General features: G+C 35.6%; 2 protein-coding genes across 2 annotated transcripts; one reads left to right on the plus strand and one right to left on the minus strand.

Moving 5' to 3' along the window:
• The first annotated feature begins 1,007 nt into the window (after positions 1 to 1,007).
• On the plus strand, positions 1,008 to 5,561 carry LOC141249068 (uncharacterized). The gene is given in 12 exon segments (XM_073669528.1): positions 1,008 to 1,398; positions 2,034 to 2,160; positions 3,467 to 3,576; positions 3,786 to 3,833; positions 3,836 to 3,883; positions 3,886 to 3,921; positions 4,139 to 4,283; positions 4,325 to 4,542; positions 5,258 to 5,346; positions 5,348 to 5,389; positions 5,391 to 5,438; positions 5,535 to 5,561. Coding segments are annotated over 12 exon segments (1,329 nt in total).
• A 2,989-nt stretch (positions 5,562 to 8,550) lies between these two features.
• Positions 8,551 to 11,759, minus strand: LOC141249067 (uncharacterized). The gene is given in 10 exon segments (XM_073669527.1): positions 8,551 to 8,715; positions 8,791 to 8,923; positions 8,996 to 9,177; positions 9,179 to 9,300; positions 10,174 to 10,334; positions 10,411 to 10,630; positions 10,717 to 10,957; positions 11,035 to 11,067; positions 11,069 to 11,171; positions 11,245 to 11,759. Coding segments are annotated over 10 exon segments (1,875 nt in total).
• Positions 11,760 to 12,807: the final 1,048 nt, after the last annotated feature.

A 12,807-nucleotide genomic window follows, 5' to 3' on the forward strand; every position in this document is an offset into this window, starting at 1 on the left:
CCAAGTGCACTACTACGAAGTGCACTGATGCACTTTCTAATAGTGCATTGGTGCACTATCCAGTAATATCTTGGTGCACTGCAATAGTCCGCACTGGACGCACCGGAAAATTAGTTCGCACCGGAAACCTTTTTGATATACTATATATTAGATGTAGCCTGTAGGATCCAAATAGAAACCAAGAGAAACAGGCCCCATATCAGTATATTTATGGGCTTTGAGGAAAGGGCCGTTATGTCAATTTTGGCCCATATAGCCCAATGCAATAGGATTCACATATTACTGAATCATAGAAAGTCTTGCCAGCCATCATCGTATACTACGGTGCCACAACAGCATTCTCCCCTCTCTTTTTTCCATCCACCATTGTTGTGGTAGAATTGACCCCCCTGGAAACAGATCTACGTCCCATGCAATTAATCTGAAATTCACCATAATACTTTTCCTTCCTTGTTAACACCAACCTTAATTCAAGATCGTGGTGTCTCTTGAGGGTAAGTACCTTCCGAAAACTGTACATAGGGTTTTGATGTAGTTTTCGATTAGGAATTTTGACTCAGCTTTTGTGGTTTGTTTATTTGCTGACCCTCGATTCGGCCTCAATTTCTGTTAAGTTTTTGGTTTTCTATGAAAGGGATACTTAGAGATTCAATTGTGATATCAATAAGCTGCGCAGCCGTGTTTTGTGAATTAGGTGTCTTCGGTTTACATGATCGGTTTGCAGGTCTTTTGTTCAATTGAAATTTAAAGGATTGCTGTATTTTCTTCATCTGGACGGATACTTTACCGGATCAATTTGTTTGAATTTTCTTAATTAAACATCAACTTAGTCATTATAAACAGTCTGGCGAGTACTTTATATGGAGGAATTTGTTAGAATTGATGTGATGCCAGGATAATATAAGCTGGCTGTATTGAGAAAAGTAGTTATGTTTATTGCAATCCCTAAGATCTTTCAGAGATTATTTTGAGCAGCTTGAAAAGAAGTTGCTTGCGTTTTTCATCTGATGGACAAAGGAAAGCCTTCTAGCCTTTTTGCCAATGATGGTTCATTCATGGAGCGGTTTAAGCAGCTTCAGCAAGAGACTGAGAAGGAGAAGGATCAGGGAACTGGATCTACAGAATTGAAACGCAAATCAATTTCCCCTGCAGTTTCAGTTTCTAAGCCTGTCAGCATAAATATTAGGTCAACCAATAAGCCTAGTGTGACCCCTAAAACTACTACTACTACTTCAAGTGGAAAACTTGCTTTTAGTTTGAAACAGAAATCAAAGCTTGTAGCTCCGGCTGTAAAGCTTGATGAAGATGAAGAAGAAGATGAGGTAAGGGACTCTGCGAAACGGCTGAAAACAGGACTCCCAGACTCATCCAGTCAATCTTCTAGACAAATTGATGTTGGTAAATTACTGTTTATTTTCATATCTAATCCTGATAATGCTTTGATAAAAAGGAGGAAATCTTGCAATTACCAGTTTATTTATGTTCTTGATATCAGATTTCTTGGACTGACCTCATATAGTGTAAATCCCAGACAGCTCAGACTGAATAAGTTTATGGCTTATCTCTAGCCTTCTAAATTTTCTATATCTTCTTTGTTGTTTGGTCTTGTATTATTTTACTATGCATCATCCGAGAAAATTTGTGCACTTTTTGTCCATTGGCACTATCTGGTTGTTTACTTTAGTTCAGTTTAAGCCATCGTCTGCCATTTCATTGGAACTATCTCCGTAACATAAATGGAAATTTAGTTACTTTGTAGCAAGTTAGTCGTTGTTCCTAGCTAATAAGAGGTTTATCCTTGGCTTGACCATCTCTTATCTTAAACCATTCTGTGGATGGGTTTCCGTGACACAATCAGGTTGGTTGTCCTGCCTATTGACATGTAGGAAAAGTAGTTTTTGAATACATCTTGGCTCATCAGTGCAGCTTATTCATTAATTGATGGGAAGAGATGTTGACTCAAAGATTTGGAAAATTGTGCAAGCCCTTGTTCATGCTCTTGGTTTTTAATCAGTTCTTTAAGTAACGTGCAGCACCAGTTCCCCCAAGTGACCCTACAGTGAAGAATGTTGCTGATAAACTAGCTACTTTTGTTGCTAAACATGGAAGGAGCTTTGAGCATGTAACTCTTCAAAAAAACCCTGGAGATACACCTTTCAAGTATGTTATTCATACAAACCCAGATTATCTACATTATTACTTGTTAGCTATCATGTGCCCACTTTCTCCACTTCCTCCATGATGCTTTCCATTATCTAGATTATTATTATTATTATTATTATGGCTCCTACTTGTACTGAGATCATAGATGAATGAGATTATGAATATGGAAATTCTCCACTGAATTCAGGATTGTTAGATTCTTACAATTAGTGGTTCCTTAGGGTTAGATCCTGGCCGTAAGTGGTTTCTATCAGTTATATGCAGTTTGTTCGATCATGATAACTCTCTTGACCTCTCTTCCAGTCTTGCCCTCCCGTAAATCAAAATAAATAATTTTAAAAAATGTTATTGGCATGCCGAGATTGATATATGGCTCTGTATGCTTAAAGATATATTTTTTTCTGACAATTCAACAATTTATATGTATCTACCATATCTTGTTATAATACTTGGAAATTAGATATTAATGAATCCTGAAAAAGTTTTAATATTTTTGTTTGTCCGCTAGAATTTCCTATTTTTAGCTTTTGAATTAGTCCTTGGGGCATTAATTCGGTGAATCCTGTTAGTGTGGGTTATTTGTTTCTGTATCCAGGGGCGTAGCTAGGATTTCTGCCCACGGGGGGCCAAAATGACTGATAAAGGTTTTTCTATTACGAAATCGAGCTATTTATTTTCGTGAGAATTTTTTTAGTTAAAGTATGTATAATATTATTAGGTATACAATTTTTTTTATAGAATAAATTGTTTAAAAGCTCATAATTAACAACCGAACACACAAGAACATAAACAAATTCATCAATCTATCACTAATTTATCCAAAATATAATTTAAATTTACATATCAAATCTAATCATAAATGAAATTCATCAACTTAACATCCAGTTGCGGAGCTAGAGATGTTTGTTTGGTGGGCACAAACTAAATTTAAATATATATTTATAATTACGAAAATTAGAATATATAGAACAAATGCTTGATTACATGAATTAAATCAATTTTTAAATTAAATTTATATATGGACAGTCACGTGATAGACACGCCTAGTCGTTTTGATCTTTTAATAGAAGATTGAGCAAGTATTTGTCATCTTCCTTATGTCCAATGCTATTTAACGGGTCTAATTTACTTCAATAACAACTATAATCAGGCGGAAAAACTACTATATATATAATCGTTCCGTCGGAAGTCACGAGGGGCCTAGGCCCCTCCTGGTCTAATTGTGGCTCCGTCACTGTCTGTATCTATGTTTTTGGATTTACTTGTAAGTAGCTAACAACCCTTTGTTCTTTTTGCATGGAAGGTTTCTGTATGATCCGAGTTGTGCAGACTATAAGTACTATGAGTACCGTCTTCATGAAGAGGAGAAAGCTCTTGCTGAGGCTCAGGAGCGCCAATCTTTGAAAAGTGGAGGTTGTTAGTTAATTTGCTTTCTTTTTATTTATTTGGCGCACATTCAATAAATATAATTGTCATATATTGTTGTATCTAACTCCTTTATATATATATCTACTTACATTATAACGATTCTGCCATTTATCTAGTTCAAAAAAAAATTATGAATCTATTTTCAATTTTACTATTCATGAAATATTATGACAATATACAATTGCTTTCATCAGGTAGTACCAGCAATACGGGTGATGCTTCTCGTCGGTCAGTAAAGCAGCAGCTATAAATTATCAGACTCCTGCTTCAGCTTTGTACGATGATAATGAAGCAAATTCATCTCAAACAGTTCTGGAAGAAGTGGTAATTGTAAACCTTTTTGTCATAGCTAATCCCCAAATAAAGAAATTTATGAAATTGGATCTTGGAATTTTCTCATGCATTTGCTGCGAGATTCAATTTTTGGTTGTAGAATTAGTTATCGGAGTTTGCTTTAACCCCATTTCTGCTACACTCTTCATCATTAACATTAATAACCCCAAATCTCTCCTCTATCCTTTGAGCTATACTTATATTATGGTTGTAGGTGAATCAGTAGCTCCATCTGGATCAGACCCATTAGCCATGATGGAATATTACATGAAAAAAGCTGCACATGAAGAGAGGAAGAGACCTTACAAACAATCAAATGATGAGATGCCTCCACCATCATCTCTCCAAGGAGGTTTATTGCTCTCTCTCTCTCTCTCTCCCCTTGACTTTTTTCATTCAGCATTGTACTGAAACTTCCACAAACTTGTGTTATAGCAGCTCCAGGGAAAAGAGGTCATCACATGGGTGATTATATCCCTTTAGAGGAGCTCTCAAAGTTTATGTCAAGCTGCAATGATGTATCTGCACAGAAATATGCCAAAGAAGCTGCAGAAAGGGCAAAGATCCAAGCAGACAATGTTGGCCATAAACTCCTCTCAAAGATGGGTTGGAAAGAAGGTAATTACTTTTTCGCCGTCTTCTCTTAAATTTAGGAAAAAATGACAATAGAAATCTCAACTTTCATGTCAACCAAGAACAATCCCAACTTTTAAATTACCAACCAAAAAACAGTTTTTCTATTTTAGATCTCGGTTAATTGATAACAAGATGACACCTTTTATGGCTCGTTTGTTATCGATATCTAGATATTGGGTATGAGATATCGGATATGCGTATGGATATGAGTGATATACTGAATATACTCATTTTTGGAGAGATATCAAAAACGCACTCTAATATCATTTTGATGCATTACCTGATATACCTATCCTCATACCAAGTAGCATATATCAGTTTGATATTGATATACTAATTATACCAAACACATGTACGGGTATAACTGATATCTCATACCCATACCAGGTCCTTAATTGAAACTGTGTAAATATATCAATCACTGTGTCCAATTACGAAGAAATTTGAGGTTTGTTTTTATTAATTATAACGTCGTTATCATTTATAAATTATAAGTACTTTTTTTTTCATATAAAATGACATTTGGCACTTCTACATTATAATAATGCCATATTCTAGATGACTATCAAAATTCAAAACTATCGTTAAGTAAAAATGAGGGCTCAAAGAACAGACCCATTGAATTCAGTTGTTTTGTACAGACTTAGTTAAATATTGTAAAGAAGATGAAGAAATTTGTGATTTTTGTGGAGTTTAGGTGAGGGGCTAGGAAGCTCAAGAAAGGGTATAGCAGATCCAATCATGGCAGGTGATATTAAGGATAACAACCTCGGAGTTGGTGCCCATAAAACCAGGAGAGGTTCTACCTGAAGACGACATATATGAACAGGTACAAGAAGCGTATGATGTTGGGTTATCGCCACCGTCCAAATCCTCTGGTAATGATCTTGCAAATAAATATAAATGTTTGGATTAGTGGAAAATTTTGATTGCTTAATTTGGTTTCTGGTTTATCCTTTTTTTTTTTTTTGCAGAACAACCCTAGGAAGGCATACTATTGATGATTCATCCAAGGCAATGGTGGATGAAGTAGTTGGCTAAGGAAGTCTTTGAATTGTGTCTGTCATTCTTGGACAGAAAGTACTTGGATTGTAAAAGATAAAAGAATTTGGTTTGGATTACTGATAGTGTTATCTCTTGAAATGATGTTGATTGTTCTTCATATGCTCTATATAGATCATTTGGTCTTATACAAAATTAAGGATGAGTTCGATGATTTCCATAATGAAATTAGTTGCATCAAATAGTGTTAGGAGGCAGTTAGTTTGAGTTAGTGGGCTTTAGTGGTTAGTTATCTAGTCTTTGGCCTATTTATTTTCCTTTTAATCACGTTTGTAGTTATTGTTGAATTAAAAAAGAGAGTTAGTTGAGAGTTATCTATTAAATCTGATTTTTCAAGTGATTTTCTCTTGACTTGTTCTAACTTAACAATGGTTCTATCAATATATATGTTGATTTGTTTTCATTTGCACGGATGATTGCCGTACCATAAAAAATTTCGTGCACCATATTATTGTCCGCTACATATTTTTGGATGAAATTATTTCGTTTTTAAATTCGTAGTGGACGAAAAAAAATCAGAAGCCTATAACGGATGGAATTAAAATCCGTGATAAATCTGTAATGAAAGATTTTGTGGAGAATTTGTCTGTGTGTGAGTCAAGATATTAATACCGGATGATAGGCACGTTACAAAAATGTGATTTACACACCATAAAGTTGTTCTCTGCAACTTCTCAGATGAAATTTTCTTCCACTATGAATTTTCGGACGGAAAAAAGTCGTTTGAAAACAGAGTTACAAACGATTTTGTGGTGAATTTGTCTGTGAATGGATCAAGATTTTTAACCGAATCATAGCTGCACCATTCACGAAGCACAAAGTTGTTCTCTATAGGTTTTTACATATTATTTTTTGTTTACGAGAAATTTCCAGACGGAAAAACCCGTTCATCACAATGAAAAATGTGATTCATGCACCATTCAATGTACTCTACTCCATATTTATTAATTCTCGAACTGTCTCTTCAGTATCTAGGATCATCGTCATTTATGGGTATTTCAATCGAAATACCTGAAGGGGGCATTGATTCTTTCTCTATCTGTTCCAATAACGAATCATTGACACAAATTCATTTTTCTATGAATTCTCGTGCGACATTTTCTGTTCAGAGAATTTTTAATTTTTTAATACGCGAATAACTTTAATCGCGACTCGTATCAATTCCTAATAATATTTGTACTCTTAATAGTTTGGGCCAAGTCTAAAAGAATGTTATTGTTTAGTTTGATGGGCTTGATCAATGAACCCATCCCGCATCTATAGAACAACCAAAATTGAAATACATTTCCATTTCGCGAAGTTTGTACCCCAACAGAAAGCGGAAAAAAAGATTCAAGGCACAGCAAAATGGGCGGAGAAGGTGGCGGAGCCGGCGCCGGTAGCGGTGGCGGAGCTGGCGTTAAGAAAGAAGAAGAGCAAGATGGCGTATCCGTACATTCTCCTTGCAAAGCTCCTCTTTCTTCTGCTTCCTCTCTCTCCAAGGTATCTTCTTTGAGTCTCGATTTTGGGGGTTTATCTGTTGATCTTATATAAGCCTCGACGATTTTGATTTACGAGTGATCAGCGACTAAATTGCGTTTCGGTGAATTAGCAGGATCAATTACAGGTCGAACTGGAGCTTAAGTTCTTAGAGGCTCTTGAAATTTATCCTCCTGGCAAATTGAAAGGTTTCTTAACCCTCATTTGTTCAACTAAATGTCATGTTTTTCTTCCTTAGTTATACAACATGAACTGTATTTCTAGTTAAGATAAAAAATCAGTGTTCACAGTGTAGCAAAGTTAGCTGTTCTTCAATGGTGATCTTACTATGGTACTTGATTTGATGGAGGATTGTAAAAAGATAATAGCTCTCTAACTGAAGAGGAAAGCATGTTAGATGATGTTCTTATGTTAATTTGTGGTTTCTTAGATTTTCTTAGCCTTTAGTTGGATGTGTGAAGTGATGAAGCATCTTTCTTTTCGTTCTTGACAGGCATACATCGTCACTTCGTGATCTATGGCCTAATGGAATACTTGCGAAGAAGGTATGAACTTCAATTTTTCTGTTTCTTTTTCTTTTTGCAACTCTACAGATTGTGTTTTAGTGCTATTCGAGTTTGATTACTGGAAATTAAACTTCTGAAAAATGCAGCTTTGATCGCCAGTTCACTTCTGAAGAGGTTCTTCAGCTGCTAGATCGTTTCTACAACTTAGATATGGTGGTAAGTACTGAATTTTTTCTATGTAGAAGAGTTTTTCTTAATGCAAATTCAATATTCATGCCTTGTATGATACACAGTTGCAAAATGCAGAAGAGTTTTTATTTCGATTTCTCAGATTTTTTTTTTCTACAGAAACCGGATGATGAAGATGCTGGAATCTTGAACCATGAGGAGGATTTCTCACTGCCAAAGAGCTATTTTGTTAAGGAAGAGTCTTAAGAGATGTCACACCATGATTTGGATAGTTCAGCTAATGGCTATGTTACCCTGTAAATTCTTTTCTTAGTCTATAATTTCATTGCTAGATTGCAACTTATAATTTGGAAATAATTAGTATCCTCTTAGCTATCTTAATAGTGTAATTTGACTGCAATTTCACGTTAAATTGCAGTTTAGGTTTACTTATTCTACTCCTTTGGCTGAATAATTCTTTATGAGATTGGATTTACTAGTGCAAATGTATGATGTTAATTACATGCTACAGATTTGCAATGTTGAAAATGACTATATAAACAGACATATGCAAACACATTTTTGTTGATTTGTAACATTTTGAAGACTTTATACGGACAAAACTCAGTGGTATAAATTCAGTGTTAAACAATAGGATTGGATGGGAAAAAAAATAAGAACAATAAACATTGCCTCTAATTTCTGCACTTCATATCTATAATCTGCAAGTTTGTAGCTTTGTTGAGCCGCCATTTGTTGAAGATAATCAATCAATCTATGATGAGTTTACTATTTTTTTCAAGAAAGGCTTTTGGCAAACAAGTAATTGTTGATCATTTCCATTCTGAAGATCCATCACCCTTGCTTCCCACCGGATTTGCGTAGCGATTAGACGCGCAGTCTCTATGGTATTCGCATTATCACCAAGAACAACCCACCCCTAATACAAAACCGAACTGTCACAAAAATAAGGTTTATATGTACATAATCTTGATTAGTAATGGCAAGAACATACCTCAGGCCTTAAGATTCTATCCATCTCCAAGAACAAGTTCATCATACTGCATTTCTGTGATTCGATATGCGACAGAAGCCCACTTCCATGGAGCATGTCATATGTTCGAGGGTATGTAGGGAATGGTTGACACCTGGCAGTTAATTTTTCATCAATTTATTAAAATTATTCTTTATAGAGACATAAAAGTGTAAAATATATCTACCAATCGTGCAAAACTCCGGCGAATCCTTGATGAAGAACGAGTGGAAGAGTATCGCGTATCCCTACTGGGATAACATTCATGACCCAAACCAGTTTGTGATGATGGAGAAAAGCAGCGTTGAAACCGCCATAATGTGCGTTCATATCCATAACGTTTCGAAGCATGTTGTATGGAGGTAATGGTTTCTTCGTCACTGGGTCTCTTTGGATGGTCGGAGAAGATTAAAGGAGAAAGTAATGACCAGTAGTCTCTCACTGCTAATATCCAGTAGTTTTGATCTTCGTAGAAATCTTCAGCCTTTACGTCTGTAAGAAAATCGAATGTTTCTTTTCATAAACGAAAGCCAACACACTACTTGGATAGAAGAAACTAACTTAACTGACTTCAACTATCTTAAATTTGGAAATAACTACCAATTAGGTACTCCCTCCGTCTCACGATATAGGTCTTTAGAACTTCTATGTTTTGTAACATAATATGGGCATTTTAAGCATTTTTATTCTTTTTTTTCTTCCCAATATGCCCTTCTTCTCTACATAGATATCTTAATAAGAGAAATTCGTACACGTATCCTTAATTAAAAGACTATTTTTTAAAAGATTGCTACCATTTTTTAAGTTTCCAAATTACTGATATTGGTTATTTCTAATAAGGCAAATAGTAGCGTATTAAATAGAGTAACTGGCAAAAGCTGACCCGACCCAACCTGCTAATGGGTCATTCAAACCTGACCTGTTTTTCTTCATAGATATAAGAATAAAAGTATGAAAATGAAAAATATTTTTATTAAATAAATATTATTTATTTATTTTAAAAAGGGTTTTATTATTTTATTAAAGGGAAAAAGTACAAAAAGCAGGAAAAATCCACGTAAGCTAACCCGTTTAACCGACCCAGTCCACCATTAAACCTGTTATAACCCGACCGGTTGTAACCCAATAAAAGTTTGACCTGAAAATGACCCGACCTGAACTGACCCGAACCCGAAACTCTCTAACCCGAACCAGACCTGCCCTACCCGATTGCTAGGTCTAAGAGAAAGAGATTTACTAAGATGGTAAGATTTTAGGGGTATTTTAGACATAATTTCTATCTAAAGATGCTCCAGGGACTTGTATTGTGATGGAGTATATTCTAAGTGCCGGAATCCTATCAGTTTATATCAGAAAAATACTTGCCGTGCACTTCTAGCTCTTCTGGGCTCAGTTTGGATCCAATAGACCTCTTGTGAATTGGTTTCCATCTTCGGCTATTAGTGCCACTTATACATGACACAAGAGGTTGATAATAGGGTTGTATATCATGATCATCCTTGCAAAGTGGTATGTGTTCTTTCTTGCTGCATCAAAATGAAGAATTGGCAATCATTAGCATATTCACATAGCAAAGAGTCAATATGAAGGGAAGAAATTTACCTGAAACAATCAGCATCCTTGGTTTTCTGCCAGATGAAAGTTTCATCTTGCTGATCATGAAGAGTCCAACAGATTTTCTGGGTGAATTCTTCAACGGGTATTAACATGTTGCCCTTTCTTGTAGTTAATAGACCCCCTTGTGAACTTCTTGTTGGTGAGGTCAAAACAAAGTATCCTCCAGGCTTCAGTAGTCTGTCCATCTCAATGATATATTTTCCATCTGTGTCATATAGAAAACAAACATTTAAGCTGTGCGTTTTGACCATCAATATCTATCAATTCTCTATATGTTAGCACGTATGATACCTTTTGCATCCCAGTCAATTCCACATTTTGCACAATGAATCATGTCAAATGACAATGATGGATATGGAAGTTGTCTAGAGTTGAAGTTCCCAATATGTGCTGGCAGACCTCTCTCAAGGGCAAGTTGAACTTGACTACCAGTTACTTCATACTCAGCAATACAAACAGGTGTCACCTTGAGAGAGACTAAATGAGCTCCAAAGCTACCGAACCCACATCCAATATCTAGAACTGTCTGCACCTGCAATTGTTAAACAATCAAAACAGCCTCAGTCAAGTTCAACAGAAACATGTTTTTGTCAAAGGAGAAAAACTTACACCAGCTTCCAGAAAATCATGGTCACTACTGAGATCCAATCATATCAGCTATCTGGCGAGAATAATCCTTCACACCATCAAAGATTAATCCATTACTTGAGTGAAATGCAATTTGGTTCTCTTCAAGTAGCATCATCCTGCATTTCATTGCCGAATACAACTAAGTATCTCATTCATTCAAGCAAATACAATCACAAGAAAACAAATTACCTCTTTGTCATGCTTCCAGAAGAAAGAAATTGGTCTTTGGTAATCTTCACATTCCCACTCCATATCACATCTCTACCAGAAGGCCACCTCAATGGGATCTTATAGTCCTTAGGAGGTCTAATCAAACACCTCTCTTCGTTCGTTGACAATTTACAGTGCCGGTCAAACTCCTCACCATCCTTGAAACCAGCCAACTGATTCGCAGTCGAATTATAACATGGCACATAATCATTTCTCTCTCTACCACAAAACGGAAGTTCCTTAAGCCTACTGTTGACCCCCAGTGAGAGATCACTTAAATCATTATAATCAATAACTGCTTGTTCCTTGAGCTTCCTATATTTGGCAAAATAATCAGGTACTGAATAAGCTGTTACTCTATCAGATTCATTGGACGACCATGATCCTAATAGAGCCACCAGTGCAAGGATGCAAACAACGGTCAAAAGAAACCAATTTTTCCCCGATCTGGGACTAAGAATCAGAGAATTTCTGTTAAAGCAAGAGCTTTTCATCTCCAGTCAGTGCAATCCACTTACCAAAACATCCAAAAAAGACTGAAATTTCAAGCACCGTAACCTTGTCAAACGAAATTCATCACCACATCCAGCTCAATTAATAACTCCGGAATGTACACACGTCTCCCTTGACAGCTCAATTTAACAACTTCACAATCCAATCCACTAAAAAGCGAATACAGAAAATCCTTACCTCACTATCAACAATCCTTTAATCGTCGGCACACTACACACTCAACTTCACTACTTGAGTTACAGAATAGCAAGACGACAACAATACAAAAGTCCGATCCTATTTTCTCCAAGGCTCGGGGTTCAAAGGCGATCATTCGACCTTCAAATCGCGAGATCCACTGAAAAGCAAGAATAATCAACTTTTTCTCTCGAAAACGAAAAAAACACAGAAATTGGCAAAATGCAAGTCGCAATCACGAGGAATTTTGTCAGCAAAACAAGGCACACGTAGCGGGAGGGAGGTGTGATAGAAAGAGAGAAGAGATTAGCGCAGAGAAGAAGTGTGGATTCAGCAACCGCAAACTTAGCGAAGCAGAGAGCGAGTAAGAGAGAGAAAGATGAAGAAGAAGATCCAACAATTCAGTTTTTATTTGCCCTTTTCTAGGAGGAGCCAGATTTAACAAATTTATAGTTAGTATATTAAATGAAATTAACTGCAAAATAAAAGCAGTTAAGATAAGGAATTGATTAACAAATAATTTCTAGAATATTTCCTGTGAAAGTAAATTTATATGAAAGTTTTTTAATTTATAAATATAAGGTAATGTTAAAAACGTTAAGCTATTTATACTATACAAGCACATAATTACTTCTTTTTTCTTCTTTTTAATCATACTATTCTATGTTTATAAACTATCGTGAAATAACGGTCTATTAATTTTATATTTAATATTAAGTTTTAAATTAAAATATAATTTCACTTCATCCTAATTTATATTTTCTAAGATAGTTAATTAAATTTGGTAGCTTTCACCGAAAAGTATCAGAAATTTAAGTTAACATTTTTATTACTCCCTCCGTCTCCTTATAA

Source organism: Phyllobates terribilis, unplaced genomic scaffold (genome assembly GCF_046119375.1).
Source record: "Phyllobates terribilis strain yellow unplaced genomic scaffold, ASM4611937v1 Scaffold_4265__1_contigs__length_62898, whole genome shotgun sequence".
Taxonomy (NCBI): Eukaryota; Metazoa; Chordata; class Amphibia; order Anura; family Dendrobatidae; genus Phyllobates; species Phyllobates terribilis.